The sequence below is a fragment of the Coturnix japonica genome, chromosome 1 (genome assembly GCF_001577835.2).
Source record: "Coturnix japonica isolate 7356 chromosome 1, Coturnix japonica 2.1, whole genome shotgun sequence".
Classification (NCBI taxonomy): Eukaryota; Metazoa; Chordata; class Aves; order Galliformes; family Phasianidae; genus Coturnix; species Coturnix japonica.
Genome location: NC_029516.1, coordinates 138,367,841 through 138,385,152, shown reverse-complemented (window position 1 = coordinate 138,385,152; position 17,312 = coordinate 138,367,841). Strand labels below are relative to the sequence as shown.

General features: G+C 36.0%; 1 protein-coding gene across 18 annotated transcripts in view; it reads right to left on the bottom strand.

Moving 5' to 3' along the window:
• MYCBP2 (MYC binding protein 2) overlaps window positions 1-17,312 on the bottom strand; it is a 184,243-nt gene that overhangs the window by 83,038 nt on the left and 83,893 nt on the right. For all 18 annotated transcript variants that reach the window (XM_032442048.1, XM_032442049.1, XM_032442050.1 and 15 more), the window contains 12 exons: window positions 16,721-16,855; window positions 16,546-16,629; window positions 14,566-14,662; window positions 13,334-13,526; window positions 12,454-12,728; window positions 11,886-12,107; window positions 10,981-11,172; window positions 9,857-10,063; window positions 9,063-9,194; window positions 7,422-7,600; window positions 6,124-6,266; window positions 5,200-5,300 (listed from right to left, as the gene is read on the bottom strand). In XM_032442048.1, the coding sequence (XP_032297939.1) occupies window positions 5,200-5,300; window positions 6,124-6,266; window positions 7,422-7,600; window positions 9,063-9,194; window positions 9,857-10,063; window positions 10,981-11,172; window positions 11,886-12,107; window positions 12,454-12,728; window positions 13,334-13,526; window positions 14,566-14,662; window positions 16,546-16,629; window positions 16,721-16,855 (1,960 nt within the window). The remainder of the gene's footprint in view (window positions 1-5,199; window positions 5,301-6,123; window positions 6,267-7,421; window positions 7,601-9,062; window positions 9,195-9,856; window positions 10,064-10,980; window positions 11,173-11,885; window positions 12,108-12,453; window positions 12,729-13,333; window positions 13,527-14,565; window positions 14,663-16,545; window positions 16,630-16,720; window positions 16,856-17,312) is intronic.

Here is a 17,312-nt window from a genome sequence, read left to right as displayed (position 1 = left end):
GGAACCAATAACGGAACACTGATGTAACCTCGATGGACCCAACAAGGTAGAAGAAAGCTAGACTATCGATTCTTGACTCATCTGCAAAAAGGCTCAAACTGTGCTAATATATTTCCTACTCTTCCCTATCGCCTACCTTCCCTTCACCATCTCCATTAAAAACGGCTAAGGACTTAACATACAAAACTGAGAAATTGGACCAACATTTAAGAACCGAGTTGCTCTTAATTCTCACGCCGGGGATATACACAAAAGAACCTTGCCTCCTCCTGAATTGGAGCGAGACATTTTTTATTGGCGTGTCGGCGAACCCGTCGTGAGAGTGTTATCCTTCCAGTTTCTCTAAAACTTTTTCTAGTCTGTTTTCTCCTGGAGTTGCAAGGAGCGATTGTTTTGATAATTAATTGTACTGTGTGTACCTCTCCAGGAAGACCGCTCCACATTCTGAACTTTGGCTTTCTTACGTGCTCTACCTCCGGGGACGATGTGATATTAATTTTGTACTTGTTTGCTTTTGTTCTTACCGTGTGTGCCTCCCTGGGAAGACTATTTTGCATTGTGTGGTTTTAAAGTATCGTGTGACGTACCTTTGGTTTTAAAGTTGTGTGTGAGCTTTGTGGAAGTGGCTGTGTGCTTCTCCAAGAAGTTTATTACTTTTGAGAACTTAGAAGTTATTTCTACTTTTTTTTTTTCTTGGAGGTTGAAGTTTTTCGTTGTGGCTTGCCAGGGATAGCCAGGACCGATTTGAGTTGTTTACACTTTCTTTGGAAGTGATTGATTGAGTCAGTTCGTCTTTTGTTAAAGAGTGTTTTGAAGCAAGTTGTTGCCTCTTGAGGAGATAAGGAATCGCCTCTCCTCAGTAAATGTGTGTTACTGTAGATTTTTGGTGTGTGGTAAATTATAGCTGATATGTGATAGGTGTGAAAATATGTTGTTTGATTATCCTTGAAAAGCACGCGTCTTCGCAACGTGCATCAGTGGATAGACTGGGCAGTGAAAATTGTATAGATCTGCAGGCTGTTTTGCAGCTGATCTATGTGTTTTACAAATGAGGGCTCAACCGAGCGGAAAGGCAAATCATTATTGTGGCAGTACTCGGGCTGCTTAACAGCGTTTGAAGCAGCCCGAGTTCCGAACGCAGTCAGCTCGAAGCGGAAACAAGACTATACAGTCGGTTACATAAAACAGTTTAAGCAACTCAGGAACTCGTGAAAGCTTTGCAAAAGTCCAAATTGTGGAAAGTTATAGAGTACATTGAAAGAGAGAGACATTAATTTCGGCAACTTGTTAACAAATGTGGTTTTAAGGAAATTTAAACATATAAAGATACTGAGTGACACTGATATTCAGGTGCTACACAAGAAAATACTGTATCCTCAGAAGAACTAAAAGAAGCAAAGAAAATTTGGTTGATAAGTTTGAAACCGCCAATTGCCCCTTCTGGCGCCCTTCTAATAAAAAGAAAATATACTTTGATAATGGAGAGACATGGATCCTCAATGAATGTTAAAGAAATTCCTTTTTCTGCCATAATTAGAAAACTTGAAAAAAGTTTTAGCCGCTCTCCTAAAGGATCGAAACAGAATAATTGTATGGAGAGTCAGCTTAAACTCGGTGGAAGACATAATTATGTTAACCGAAAAGGAGGTGAGGGTTACTTGGGGCCAGGTGTTTTTTGACTTACTTGGTTAATCCAACGTGCTCCCTGGTCCTAACAAAAGGGTGCCTATTGGCAGGTGTCTTAACCCTTTAGAAAGGGGAGACCTCATTGCTGATTTAATGGACAGCTGATCAATTAGTGAAAGTGCTTCAAAAAGCTGCTTTCTGCTAAATGATGTATGAGTAGAAATCTGCAGACACATTCATGGATACACTATGCATGATGCTTCCTGTTGATCCTGAAAGAATGGACTCCTTAATCAGTGGGGCTCCCAAATCACTGAACGACCTTTTATAGGGCGATACAACTACAAGGAAAAAATACAAGCTATGCCTCAGGGAGAAGAACCCTGGCAGATATAGATAGGAACTGGCACCTCAGACATCTGCAGTCATGATATAAAGTATGGAGCATGGGGGGAGGTTGCCCAAGAATTGATTAATTCATGAAAGGAAATATGGGCCTTGTGGTTCTTCCAGATAAATCTGACCAAGAGGAAGTAAAGGCTGCAGCAACACCCTTGCTGCGTAGGGCACCTAGCCAAAGCTAAGTGGAACTGGAAGGGTCTCATGCAGTAAGAACGGGTAGGCGAAAATATTGCATGCATAAACGTAATCGTCTCTGGACACTGGGCTGGCACAAGGTGTTCCACGAGATTGATGAATTGGATACCCACATCAGGTTAGAGAATTATTAACTGTGCCAGAACAAAAGCTCAAGGAAGCCGATGCTCCACCCCCCTCCCCAGATGAGAGGAGGTGGGGGGGGAAGCAGTGAAGGGTGATGTTGTTAACACCTTTCTGTCCCAGGCCTCCCACTCTGCAATTGCCCCTGTGATCACGATCAGTTGCTGATGAAAGCTTAGGGAACACTTATCTCTCCTGGCCAGCCTGTTGTCGACTGACTCAGCTAACGAGTGATTTCCCTAACCTTAATGAAATCCACTTAAAATAATCCTTAGAAGGCTAGAAGGTACACCCCAAAAAGAATGTATATATAACTCCTTGATGGATTGTTCTCTCCTTTTTTAATTGTATTGAACAAAGCCCCAAAGGGGCAAGTTGTTGTCGTGTTTTATTTTTCAGAAGATCCCGTGGGACCCAATTACTGAACACAGATGCATGATGATAGCCTGACTTGAACCATTTGTTTTTGTGACAGAAAAGGTAGATGTTGATCACGCTAGAATTCTGATTATACCTCTTGATTACATATTTTGGTTCAATAGTATTACGTTTTGTTTGTTGTTGTGGACTGTTGATTGATATCAGTCCTTGACTGTTTAAAACTTACCAATTGGTTAGAGTTATTTTCAGGTTATTCCTGCTTTTCTGGTACTTTCGTGCACAGTGATAACCAATTCCGTTCCGATCACCTTCTTTTACCTTTTTTTTTTGTCAACGTGATTATGATTCTGCATTTAAACTCCTCCATGTGTTAAGAGATTGGTATGTATGATCTGGGAATTATCCCTCTTATGTTATACTATGGGTATCCTACACACATCCTGATAGGAAAGTTTTTAGTAACTATAACAGAGTATATTATGGTTCTCAGCAATTGAATGCTTTGGGAAATACTTCAAGTGGAAGTTTCCTGACACAAAACCCTATTTGTTTTTAACTTATTTTATTTGATACTATTAGTTATTGTCACTGTCTTTGTGATTGTTAAATGTTTATGGTATATATAAGCATGGATTGCTAAAGGAAAGTTATATGGTATTAAGGGTGTTAATTTCTATTTTAAAGAGATCTGATATAGTGGTTTCTTTGGTGGTTTGCTAAAATACATGCCTGTATACTGAATGTAATTATGACCTTACGAGTAACCTTATGTTTAATGTGTTATCAATCAAGGTTTTGATTGAATGGTGATGACTGTTTAACATTTAATTCCCCCATATCACCCATCCCTCTTTTCCCTTATGCTCACTTGTTTTTTTTCTTTCCTCACCACCGTGAATGGTCATTTGCGCATCAATTTCAAGTTCAACCTTTGAGCACGGGGTGGTGTGGAAAGAAGAACTGGTTTTGCTTGTTATTGTCTCAAAGCTTGCTTCGTGAGGTCTTTCTGATTATAAGACTCTGACTGGCGACTGCTAACTATCTAGGAGGGTGAATGGTGGGTGTTGTTGGCCACAGTACCTCTGCTTATGATTGCAAAGATAAGCAGAAGCTGGACGAGAGTCTCTCTTCAGGGGTGCTGCTCGAAGGAGCTGACCACTGCAGAGGCGATAGATGCTTGTGTCTGGCAACAGAGCCCCCCCCTTCCTTGCTGGCTTATCTGTGGGCCAGGAATGTCACAAAAGCTGGTTTAAACCCTTTACAAAGTGTGTTTACCTGCTTGTTTGGAAGTTCCAGTGTTTGCTCGAGATACTTCCCGAAAATGCTGAGTCAAACTTCAAAGAAGAGAACCTCCACCGAATGGGGGATAAAAGGCCTCATAAACTGGGGACTTTGGAGACAAACTCCCAAAGACACCTTTGACGGAGAATTCCTGAGGGGAAACTTTGTCGAAGGAACCCCCGGACGGCTTTGCTGCGGAGCTCCCTGGCTGTCTCCATCCCCCGCGGTGATCAGACGAGTTCCTGAGATCACGACCTACGGTGTACCTGCTGGACCCACGGTGGATGACTACTCTTTTTGCTCTCTGCATCTGCAAAGACTCCTTGCTTATATTTCCTACTTTCCCTATCGCCTACCTTCCCTTCCCCATCTCCCTAAAAACGGCTAGGACTTTAATAAACTGGTTGGACCAACATTTGAACCGTTGCTTCTTAATCTCACGCCGGGTATATACACAAAAGAACCTTGCCTCCCTCCTGTAAATTGGAGCGAGACAAATACATTTCAAAGAAATTAATATTTGATTTTAAGTAGCTCGTCCTCTTTCATCCCCCTTTAAAGAGAAGTTAGAACAAAGTTTACAGTTCATAAAAAAAAGACATAAAAGATAGTAATGTCTACTAGCCAGGGATTAGTGACAATTGTAAATTCAATAATAGCTTTCAAAATTTTCAGACATGTTAAAGTATGCTTTGGCACTGAAAAGTATTTTTGAGACACTTTCCAATTCGTAATCTTGATAGAAACAAACTTCATTTAATAAATAGCTATCATTACTTTAGATATTCATTGTAAAATCTGAATTTATGCGATATAAAAAAGAAGTTCATTCCATCAGTATTCATCACTAACTATTAAATCCAGATCCTCCAAACTTTTTGCCTTTTCCTACTGTCAAATTTGTATTCTTTTAGTTTACTTCTTTAAGGATGCTTTTATTTTCTTATTTAATATGTATATTTTTATTATTATTACTTCAACATAAATTAAAAATAAAAGAAGTCATAGTTAAAGAATGACATTTTTAAAATTCCCGTCTCTTGGAAATTTCATGATGAGTCAAGTAGTCAAAGATAAAACACTAACTCATAAAATCATTAAAAAAATCATCATGTAAAGATTCTTCAGAGCAAAACATTTTCTTATATAGCATTCTTAACTTTTTACAGTAACTTCTATTGAGGAGCATACCTTGGGGATTGCCGCTGCAACTGGTCCTATGTAGGCTATTATGAGGGGAAGCAGCATTGAAAACAGACTGGAAGAGCTGAGTAGTTCTGGAATGTCTTCAGCTAAACAAAGATAATTACAACACAAGTATTGTAATATTCTTTATAATAAATGTATCCTGGTTGAAAGTGCATCTTATTTTTCTTGTTTGCTTCTTATTAGTTATTCTTCCAGCTTCCTCATTAGTTTTTACTATGAGCTATTTTCATTATCTAGGCACTGTAACTCAAAATCATATAAATGTGCCAAGTTACCCTGACGTAAGCATACCATTATATACAGTTTTATATTAAAAAATTTCTTTGTTTTATAACACAATTTAATTTATTCTTTGCCATTTTGTGTAACTGTGTTAATATTTTCTATGCTATAAAATCTAGTACAACATATCCCTCCCAGCTGTCAAAACTAATTCCTGTAACAGTATTCAATATTACGGACTCTTTCTATACAGCTTAAAAGAGTTCAGTTTTAAGATTAACTTCTGAATTTCTCAAAAACTGATTTTTAAGTGCTTATAAATGCATTACATTCATCAATTTTCCTGCTACCATCATTGTGCAAAACATGCAACAAAATTTGGAGGTGACCCACTAAAGCATATGTTTTGGCAATACAGAATCTTACTGGCTTTGTTGTGTTTGCTAAAGTTTACACAAGTTTATATGAAGCATATACCTATGACAGCTCAAGTGCAACTTGAAGATTTAGAAAGTTACTTCCAGTTGAATATATACAGATGTGACAGATTAGAAAAATAATCTTTGAAGACAGAAGAGAAATATTACAATTGTTTCTATCGCCGATTTTCTACTCTCAAATCCCTCTAACAAAGAAAGAACTTTTGAAAAATCAATTTTGGAAGTCAGTTATCAAAAATCTTACCATCTACAGCAAGAGCCCTGTGCAACAGGTCTTTGGCTGCTCGTACAACAGCACTCACAACAGAAAGAGCCCTGCTACAATTTTTGTCTTCTTCATTAGCTTTATTCAAAAGCTGTGATTGCAGATCTCCGTCATACTCACTCCTGGATGGCAGATTAAAAGTAAGTTCATGAAATACAAAATTACCTTAAACATGGCTGACTTATTTTTGGCATAGAATAATTAAAACAATTAACTTATGATAAAATAATAAAAGAAACACCACAAGTCAACCACTGAGGATACCTTGGAGGCAATACCACAGTATTTGCCCTTTCCTATTGTTTTATTTTTGTCTGACAGAAAATAAGAAAAGCATGTTTCTGAAATGTCTGCTTTGACTGGATGTCCTTCAAATCTTAGAAACGTATTGCTAAACACTTTACAGAAACCAGTAAAACTCTTTCAATTAATATTTCTGTGCTATAACTGTGAAAAAGTTTCTCACTCCCCATTATAAAGATTCATTTTGCTTTTGAAATGCAGTGTAAGGCTTACCCTCAACAAACAGTCTTCTCTTTGAAATCTACCCTATGTCAACTTAGCTTCTACTAGCATATACTACTTTCCTAAGACATACAAAATGTCTATGCTGATGTATACTTTCAAAGCATCCCAAACATGACTATAAACTAATTCAAGTCTTCAAGATAATAGTGACTCAGCTTTTGCATAGACAACTGAAATCACTCAGTTAAAAGGTAAATTTCCCATTCTACAAGATTTCTTATGTTTAGAAAGTTTTGATCTTCCAAACAGTATTACAGAACATTAAGATTGCAGAACTAGCAGCTCTGCATGCTCAATGATTCGACTTTATGTGGAACAGTTCAAAGTACAACTAAATGAAACATACAGAAGGGAAACTTCTCTAAGACTTCAATAAAACACTCCTACAGAAAGGTGTTTTTGTTTTGTTTTGTTTTTTCACTGTCTCTTAGAATTGTACTTCTGCTGTCAATCTCACGGCTTTTTAATTTATATTTATTTGTCACTGACACTGGACGCAACTGAATACTTCCAATGAATCCTTCCAACACAATTCTGCCCTAATCGGAAACACATTAAATCCAAAGACTGAAATTACACTGAAAGAACATGTTAATTCTGATAGGGAATCAAAACACACACACACACTCCAGATGCATTTATTTCTGTTATATCTCTTAAAAAAAAAAAAAAAGAATAAAAAAAATTGTATAGCATCATGACCATTCTGATTCACTCTTCTTAGAAATAGATCATGGTAACACACAAACCTGTAATACAGAATCTGTGGAACTTGTCCCCGTGTTTGGTTTGTGCCATTACTGCTCAGACTGCACGTACTAAATGTAAATGTTACACCATCGGGACACTGAACTGTGGTCATTCCTCCATCTCCATTGGCAGTTCGGCTTCCGTAATTCCTCAAACGAACTGCATATTTCACATTTTCCTTAAAAAGTAGAGGCAAAAATAATAAGCAGTATAAGGTACATAAGCTTCATAATTTTATGAGAGCTAATAAACTTCATAGTTTTATGAGAGCTATTATAGTTATTATTATACATTAATACTGGAAAGTGTGAAAAGTCCTTCATAGGACTCTACAAATTTAACTGACTGAAAAAAATATTTTAAAAAGTCAAAGTTGCTTCAGGCTCCCAAGCTATGGGATAAAACTTAAGTAAAGAATTACTTTGGTATTGCTACCAGCATGACTTAACATCCTTGTTGGTGGATGTAGGCAATGGGATTGAGGGCACCCTCAGCAAGTCTGTGTGCAACATCAAGCGTCACCGTGCAGTCAACACGCTGGAGGGACGGAATGCCCTACAGAAGGACTTAGACAGGCTTGAGAGTTTCTTATGTGTGAACCTCATGAAGTTCAGCAAGTCCAGGTGCAAGGTCCTGCACGTGGGTCAGGGTAATCCCAAGCACTAAGACAGGTTGGGCAGAGAATGGATTGAGAGCAGTGCAAAGGAAATGACTTTGGGGTGCTGGTTAATGGAAAACAACATGACCCAGAACTGTCTACAACCCAGAAAGCCAATCACTTCTTAGGCTGCAACAAAAGAAACAAGGCCAGCAAGTCAAGGCAGATGATTCCAACCCAAGCCATTCTCCCCCTCTGCTTGGCATTCACAAGGCCCCAACTGGAGTGTTCAGGTCTGAAGCCAAACCAACAAAGAAGGACACAGACCTGTTGGATCTGTTGGGGCTAGTCCAAAAAATTCTCTCATGAAGATAGACTGAGAGAGTTCTTCAGCCTGGAGAAGAGAAGGCTTTGGGAAGACCCTACAGCAGCCTTCCAGTACCTATAGGGGGTCTCCAGGAAAGATGGGGAAGAACTCTATGAAGGAATGTAATGACAGGGGTAATGGTTTTAAACTAAAAGGTCTAACCTAAATCTACTGCCTACAGAAGAAATTCTTTGATGTCAAGGGCGGTGAGGCACTGGAACAGGTTCCCCAGAGAAGTTGTGAATGCCTCATCCCTAGGTGTGTTCAAAGGTCAGGTGAGATGGGGCTTTCAGTAATCCATTCCAGGTCCCTGCTCATGAAGGACAAATTGGAGCTAGATGATCTTTAAGGTCCCTTCCAACCCGAACTATTCTGATTCCTTCTAACTGCCTGCAAAGTGTCAAGGTACCAAACTGCATACAAGAAAGCTGTACATTCAAGATGCGTAATTCCCTAGGAATTACAAACTGGTTTATACCGTTTTAGAAGTTAAGTTTTAAATTCTTTTTACTTCCTAGAAGTTTCACTTTTCAGTGCAAAACTGACAATTCATAAAGCAAAGATCAATTGTAAATGTGTAAACAAAAAAAAAATATTACACTGAACATTCTAGTTTTTGTTTTCTGCAAGTCATAAGCGCTGTTTCACAAGAAGCTACAGACTTCTTTTCTTTACCTTCAGTGGCACAACTTTGTCAAGTCTAATTTCAGCTATGTCACTGGGAGAATCATCCGTGGTGTAAGTTCCTTTAACCAACTCTAATGACGTCCATCTATGAGAATGAGTTGAATCTCCAGTATGATCACTCTGAATCAAAGAAACAATGACATTTTAATATGTTTATATTATAAATACATAGTATGTATGCAAATAATGCTTTCTTGCAAAATTTGTTACACAAATAATATAAATATTAGAAAACGAATTGTTTAGAGTCAGTAGTGAAGCTTTTCAGTTAACAAGGAAATTACTGAGCATCTCTGAGAAATTCTCTGTATCAACCTATGCTTGCCCTTTGAAAGAGCTTAGAATAGTCACTTAAAGTAGGTATGTTATGGGTGAGTACTTTAAAAGCGCACAAGACATCTTCAGTCTGACTATGCTGACAGGCAACTCTTTTTTTTTTTTTTTTTAAATTATTGGTGAAAAATGTTTTAAATTGGAGGACTTTTTTTCTTATTTTCCTTAGCAGTACATAGAGACTAACGTATATTTAGAAATTAAAAACCTAATACAAACATTATCTGTAATTAAGATTTCAAGGTCATAATTGACTTAAGGAGCACACTGGATGCTGTACGTTGCTTGAAACACCACAAAAATCACTACAATAAGCAAAGCAAAAAACCGTACAGCTGCACTGATACTTAGACTGTATAAGCACGTTACAAAACTTCATTGTGGAATGTATTATGGAAAAATATTTTGTTCCATTTTTCTGTGTTTTTTTTTTCAAATGTAGTACTTACATCATCAACTAATACTTCCAGCTCATATTCATGAATTCCCCCTCCACCATAAACAGAAAATCCTACTACAACGACACCAGCTTTGTCCACAGAGAAGCATATTGCATCAGGGGATCCATTCCCAGTATTCCAGCTTCTTCCCTGGCTTGTTTTAGTGAATCTGTTTGGTGTGGATTTGACAGAATGAAGAGAGTTCAGTCCATCAACCTGTAAAAAATTAAATAAGAGTAGGAAAAGTTAACTGCTAAATACTAGACACCTTAAAAATAAATAAATAAAAAAGCAATGAATTTTAAGTCAACACATAAATAAAAACATAAAAGATGCCACTATACCAGCTTCTTTTAAATATTATTAAAAAAAAATATATTTTGTAGTAATTCTGAAATAGCGAGAGATAACTAAGAATCTTATTCCTAACTTTTTCACGTATTTAAACATATATCATATGAATAATAAAAAAATATAAAATTTAGCTATGCTTCAAGAAGAAGAGTTGCATATTTCTGCCTTAGACATGGTCAAGACCAAGAGAATAAAGAAACAGATCTTACAAAACAATAAAAACATCTTAATCAATGCTACCAAAAATTAAGTACATTCTGTGAAAAAAAAAAAAATAAATAAATGCTGATAGTACATAAACAGGGATGTGAGTTTAATAAAATTGAATAAATTCCTATCATTTAACAATATGATAGCTTCATACATATGCATCTTGGGATTTTAAGAGTTTAGACTCGTTACCAACTTCTATTTTCCAATACAAAACAAACTAGCTAGAAACAGTCTAATGAAAGAATACATATAGATTGGAATTTGAAGAAATTATTATTTAATTTTGAATATGCAAAGGACAATAATATTAAGGAGAATCAAGTGTGAACAAGAAAAAGTTACACAAACCGAAAAGCAAATTGTGACTTGCAGTCAAAACCAGACAGAACACATGGAGGAACCTATTATAAAATGAGAAGCTTAGAAACTCTTGGAAATGTGGCACTGCCTCCAATGAGCTCTAAATCAATATATTTTGAGCTTGTACTTGCATGGGTGTGCATGCAAAAAGAAAATATATCTGTATTAATTGATGACTTCTAGGAATGAACTTACAGAAACTTTACCTCAGATCCTAATGCTGATGCTGTAAGCTCACTCACAATACTAGCAAGCAACCCACAGGTATTAGAAACCAGATGTGAAGAGAAAAGTTCATTTTCTCGCCTAAGGCAGTTCCGGACTGGTAAAACAACAATGACCAACATCTTTTCCAGCACTTCCCGAAAGCTTGTCATCCCTGAAACATTTTCTTCACTCTGCATAACAAAGACAAAAATGGCTTATAATACTGCTTATCCTTTTAAAATTTGCTTTCTGTATTATACAGACATTAGGTAATTGAAGATTCAGTGACATTAAGAAAAAATAGTGTCCATTAGCTAATATATATATATATATATTATATATATATAATATAAAATGCAAATATATAATAAATATTTATATATACATATATATAAATATTCTCAAGGCTATCACAGGATGTACTCCTTTTTCAAAACAAACAAATAAACAAACAAACAAAACCCAAAATATTCTTGATTTCCAGAATGAACTGGCATTCACATTGTTTATTACATAGGAAAGATATCTGGGTGCCCTATAAGGGTCCAGAAAGGACACAGAAAGGGTCCACCTACTCCTGTGACCATGTGCACAAGCTGAGAAACTGTTGCAAGAAAGACTATGCAATAGAAGACAATTCTGAACTATATTTCTCCTAGTTTAACATTCAAAAATAAATTATTATTTATTTTTTTTTTCAGAAACAAATAAGTATTTTATGAAGTATCTCAGAACAAAAGCTAAAAAATCAGTAAAATAACAGGAGTTTCTCAAACAGTTTTTTAGAAAGGAAGCACTTAGGCAAATGGAGTTTCATCCTTATTTAGTCAAAATCATCTGAATATACATAACTTTTCTTTGCTATAAAGTGAAATATTTTGAGATTTTTAGAATATATCCTGACCTGACTCAGTTTTTCCATATGTGAAACCAAAAGGGGGAAACGATGGGCCAGAGCAGAGTCATTCTCAGTGCTGACTTGTTTGACCACTGATCGCAGCAATGCTTCTCCATCATAAGCAATTGGAAAGATAGAGGTCAGTTTTACTGAAGTGTGGCAGAGAGCAGACATCACAGCAGCAAGAAGCCGACTACTGGAAGTTTTGAAATTTGCTTCCTGGATATCCTAAAAACATAAAGTGAAATTATTAGAAAGGTATTGCTGTATTCATGAACAGTGAGGAAAAACAACTTTTGAAAGGAATTTTTCAGTTTTATAATAGTTATAATTACTATTTAAATAAACTATTTCATATATTTATGAACCTGTGAATTTTCCATTAACTTCACATAAGTTTCCATTAGCTGAATCTGCAATCACCTTTTTTTTTTTTTTTTTTAAGTCATGGCAGAATTCAAATTACAATTCAGGATAAACACTCAAAAGGAATAAAGAATTTAAATACTGTTTAGATTCTTTGAGCAGAAGAGCAATCTAAGTTGTAATATTCACTTGTGACATTTTACAATACCTGGTCCAAACAATTCAGCAAGTCACAAAGACATGCCCATTGGAGAGATGGTGTTGGATAAAAAGAATGAAAGCAAGCTGTAAAAGTATTATGGCATTCTTGAAGAACAGCTTCTAAAAGACTTAGGGGCTGACTGAGATATCCTTGGGGGTCATTGTCCAACTTGACCATGCAATGATCAACTCCTTCAGATAGAATTTTTCTCAGCAAGGTCCTAGTTTTTCCAATGCAATCTGCTAGTTTACTGGTTTCTTCTACAACTGCTTTAGCTGTAGCTAGGTTACAAAAAGAAGAGCATTAATGTATAGCAATTGGATCTTTTTCATATAAAATGCACATTATACAAGCAAATATTATAGACAGGACTTAGCAACACTGATGAATCTATATTTAGAGAAGTTAATTTCACAGAGCAAAACAGCAAAGGGTAGTAATGTACATCAAAGAGATTTTAACATCAGGAACTTTAATTTTCCAGTTTTTTATAATACATACTTCATTTAAATATATGTACTGTTAAGCTACAGGCATGAAAAACATTTAAAATTTAAATTGTGCTCATTACCAAAGCACCTACTAAGCACAGAAACGCAAAAATTAAAGATAGGAAATAGACTAAAAGAACCCAGCTGTCAATTGTAACCTAAAATGGAAATACACCTGAGTTTCAATGCAAACATAAGGTGATGGACAATTGTTATGCAATTAATTGTGAATATCCCATTTCTGACTGCAAACCTCTTAATTGTTCCAATAAAGATATCTGAACAAGCAATTTCATCCTACAGCAAACTCTACAAGACTACTTTGATCAATTTTTCAATGCCCCACACATTATTATTTGCTAATAAACAGGAAACAAGAAAACTAAGAAAAATACCTGATATTGGATATATTTCACAGGTGTAAACCCTCAGCAACCTCAGACAGCAAGTACCTACAAAACGCAACCTTTCTAGATCCAAAAGAGTAGCAGTGTACTGGAATCCTTTCAGTCCACGAAGTTCTTCAACTCCTAGTACCAGTGTTGTCCAGCTCCAGTGAAGAATGCTCAATAAAGATTCAAAGCATTCCTATTTAAGGATATGGGAATAAGGCAGGTTTTATATTAAAAATAAAACAACAGAAAGCAAACTTTCTACAGCATAATAAGATGAAAAGCAAAAGGTACTTATATCCATGTTTGTGACTAAAATCATTTGTCATAGAAGACATAAAACCTATTTGGAGAACGAGCAGGAGAAAGCAGAGCGATCATAGTTAATGTGATCATAGAATCATACAATGGTTTGGGTTGGAAAGAACCTTTAAGATCAACTCATTCTAACCCCCTTGCTATAAGCAGGGACACCTCCCCTCTAGACCAGGTTGCTCAAAGCCCCATCCAGCCCAGCCTTGAATGCTTCCAGGGAGAGGGCATTCACAACTTCACTGGGCAGCCTGTTCCAGTGTCTCACCACACTCACAGCAAAGAACTTCTTCCCAATATCTAGTCTAAATCCATCCTCTCACAGTTAAAATCCATTTCCCCTTGTCCTGTTGCTAGTTGCCCCAAAAAGAGTCCCTCCCCAGCTTTCCTTCAGGTACTGGAAGGCAACTATAAGGTCTCTCCAGGGTCTTCTCTTCTCCAGGCTGAAGAACCCCAGCTCTCTCAACCTTTCTTCATAGGGGAGGTGCTCCAGCCCTCTGATCATCTTTGTGGCCCCCCTCTGGACTTGCTCAAGAGGAGCAATAGCTTTAGTGTAATAGTATGCTAAAGCCGATTTATATGTTACAATACCGTTCGCAGGTGATGCCTCACAATTATTTAATAACTATAAACTGCTTGAATTCATCTGTAACACAGATTTTACAGTAAATTTTACTTGCATTATCAGTCACTACCTATCTTAGCTCAAGCCTAACTTTAAGTCTGAAATCTTAAGAAAAAGTAAAAACAAATCAACAAACAAACAAAAATAAAACCCCAAAGTTCTTCACATCAGTGTAACTTATCAGTGTCTTGATAAGTCAATAGAAAAAAAGTCATAAATTACTTCTACATGTACACCTTTCAGTTCTGTTAAGTATGAATGAACACGCAGGAAACAGATAATATTCGATAACACTCACCACTGAAACAGTTCTGGCAAAAGATCTCTTTAAAATATGAACAGGTTCACTGGTTTGTTGTTTTCCTTTGGATGCACTGCCATCACTTGTTGGTAGCCTGGAAGAACAATTTGCAAACTGATCTGAAATCTGCACCAAGCTTTATTCTTTGTACCGATGAAGTAGAACAATAATGAAAGAGAAGTTTAAAAGAATTATCTAGAAATGTTCAATTTCTGTGTAACTTACACTAGACCTTAACACTTTCAGAACAAAAATCAACTATCTGTTCAACTAGAAACACTGACAACTGAGAATCAAGTTGAAGACACATGTGAAATTTATGCAATTATATATTGTACTTCTTCAGATAACATTTTTAGAGCCAGAAAGGCAATTTTTACAGAATGCTAGGATTTAGTACATGTAGGCTGCATCTTCATTCTTATGTTGAGACATCTATGCATAACAGGCACTAAGAATCAAACTCAAAACTCTGAGTATTTGTGGAGAAAAAAACATCTCCTTAAGGCAGATGCAAGTTCATGCATATTCCACCCTTCTAATTTAGCTCAAACTGCAATCTAGAAAGATAAAACTTCAGGCACTATGGGGAGGGGAAGGAAATATACTTTTTTTTCAGGAGGGAAATAAACTTTTAAAGTGAGTAGATAGTGATAGCACAAGGAGGTATGATTCTAAACAAAAAGAGGAAAGATTTAGATTAGGTGTTAGGGGGAAATTTTTCACTGAGAGGGCGGTGACGCACTGGTACCGGCTGCCCAGAGAAGTTATGTATACTCCTTCCCTGAAGGTATTCAAGGTCACAGTGGATGGGGCCCTGGGCAGTCTGATACAGTGCACGATATAGTAAATGTGGGTGGCAATCCCACCCACAGCAAGAGTGTTGGAACTAAATGATCTTTGAAGTCTCTTTTAACACAAGCCACTCTTAGACTCTACAAAAAGAAAGAACAAAGAGGGGAGCAAAGATGTACAAACATCTAGAAGAACCCCATTTCCTAATAAGAAAGTATTTTCTCTCTTGATTTTATAGCATCCCTGAATTTATTTTTAATTCTGAAGCATACATGATATTGTTTGGAATCACTAAAACAATAAAGGCATCATATCTTAATGCAGCAATAATCCTCTCATGCCACTTGTAGCTCTTCAGCCATGTCCTTCTCTCAGGACTCAAAACTTGTCTGTCTGGTTACAGCTGTCTCCCTATAGAAATTAACCAGCTGATTAATAGTTTGTGCAAGAGCTTTATGTGCATAAGTCAAAATGAAACATTCCTTTGGAGAGAGAGGTGTCTACTGATGTAGGGCATTTATCTGGAAAAGCCAGCTGCTCTGTTAAGGAGCCTTGAAAAGGACAGGGTGAAAAAGGGCACAGCAAGAGAACTGCTCTTTATTTATGGTCCTATGACCTTAAACACATAAGGATATGTATATTTATATCACATCATATTTAAGGAAATCTGAAAGATAAGTAATACAGTGAAAGAGTTCTTGCTTTTTAAATCCAGGTTATATAACAATCATCATTGGAACAATATCTTAACTAAGTAAAGCATAACTGATTTTTCCTTTTTTTTTTTTTTTCCTTTTTTTTTTTCCTCCATATAAGTAATGCAATGTGAAAAACTGTTAAACAGTATTTCACTCTAAAATGAGCTTTCCAAGTAGAAAGAAAAAACAAAAAGAAATGTTAGATTAAATGAGGCTTTAAAGAACTACAAGATTTCATTCATGCCATTTGTTTCCTAATTAAAATCTCAGAACATAATGTATAAGAAATTAAGCTTTAAAGAAAAACTATGAACAGATGTTGCTATAATGGACTTACTACTTTTCTTACAAACTAAGTTTCCCCTAGATTTGTGAGATACTTATTTCCTTAACTTTACATAATAATGTAATAAAACATGCTTAACAAGGCCTCTGTTTAAAAAACATGCTGATGAATTGTTCTGAATAGAGGTAAAAACATTACCTGTACAGTAACTGTGGGATCTGCCCTGCATTAACATCTGTACCATTGTTGGATTTCTTGGAACTTTTAAACTGAAAGACAACACTGAAAGAGGAAAAACAAACAGAGAAAACAATCATTCAAGTAATATGAGATCTCCTCTTCTGCATTAAGAAATACTGGAAAAAAAAAATACCCATCATCTGTAGTAATAGAGGCCTGTCCATGAGATCCACAGTCACTGCTAGGTCCCGACACTCTTGCCCAGGCTACATACCACCAGCCAGCTTGTAGGAGTACAGGTTCATCAAACATCATTGCATATTTCTCTCTAAGAGAATTAAATGTAAAGAAAAAGGTGTATCTGAATTAGTTTATAGATTAATCTTTAACAAATTATACTCCTTTTATAATAGAAAATTGAAAATCAGTATCGAGTTTTTAATCTCAACTATTTATATTTGACATTTAAAAATATTTTGTTGAAAAACATAGCAAATTTTACTTTGATTTGTTTTAAATTCAGAAAGACTTGCAAATTCTTAAGTTTAGCACAGTCTCACATTTTTGCACAATCAGTTATTAAATGTTCAACTCAGTTGGAAAGATAAGGTTAACTTAAAATGTACAATAACCTAATTATATTTATCACACAACACTATAAATAATACATTCATTATAATTTAAAATTCATTTTCAGAAAATTACATGTAAATTTTTGGTTAAATGACAAGAATTTAGGCATAGATTCTCAGGTATGAACACTTAAAAATGCATTAAAATATCTG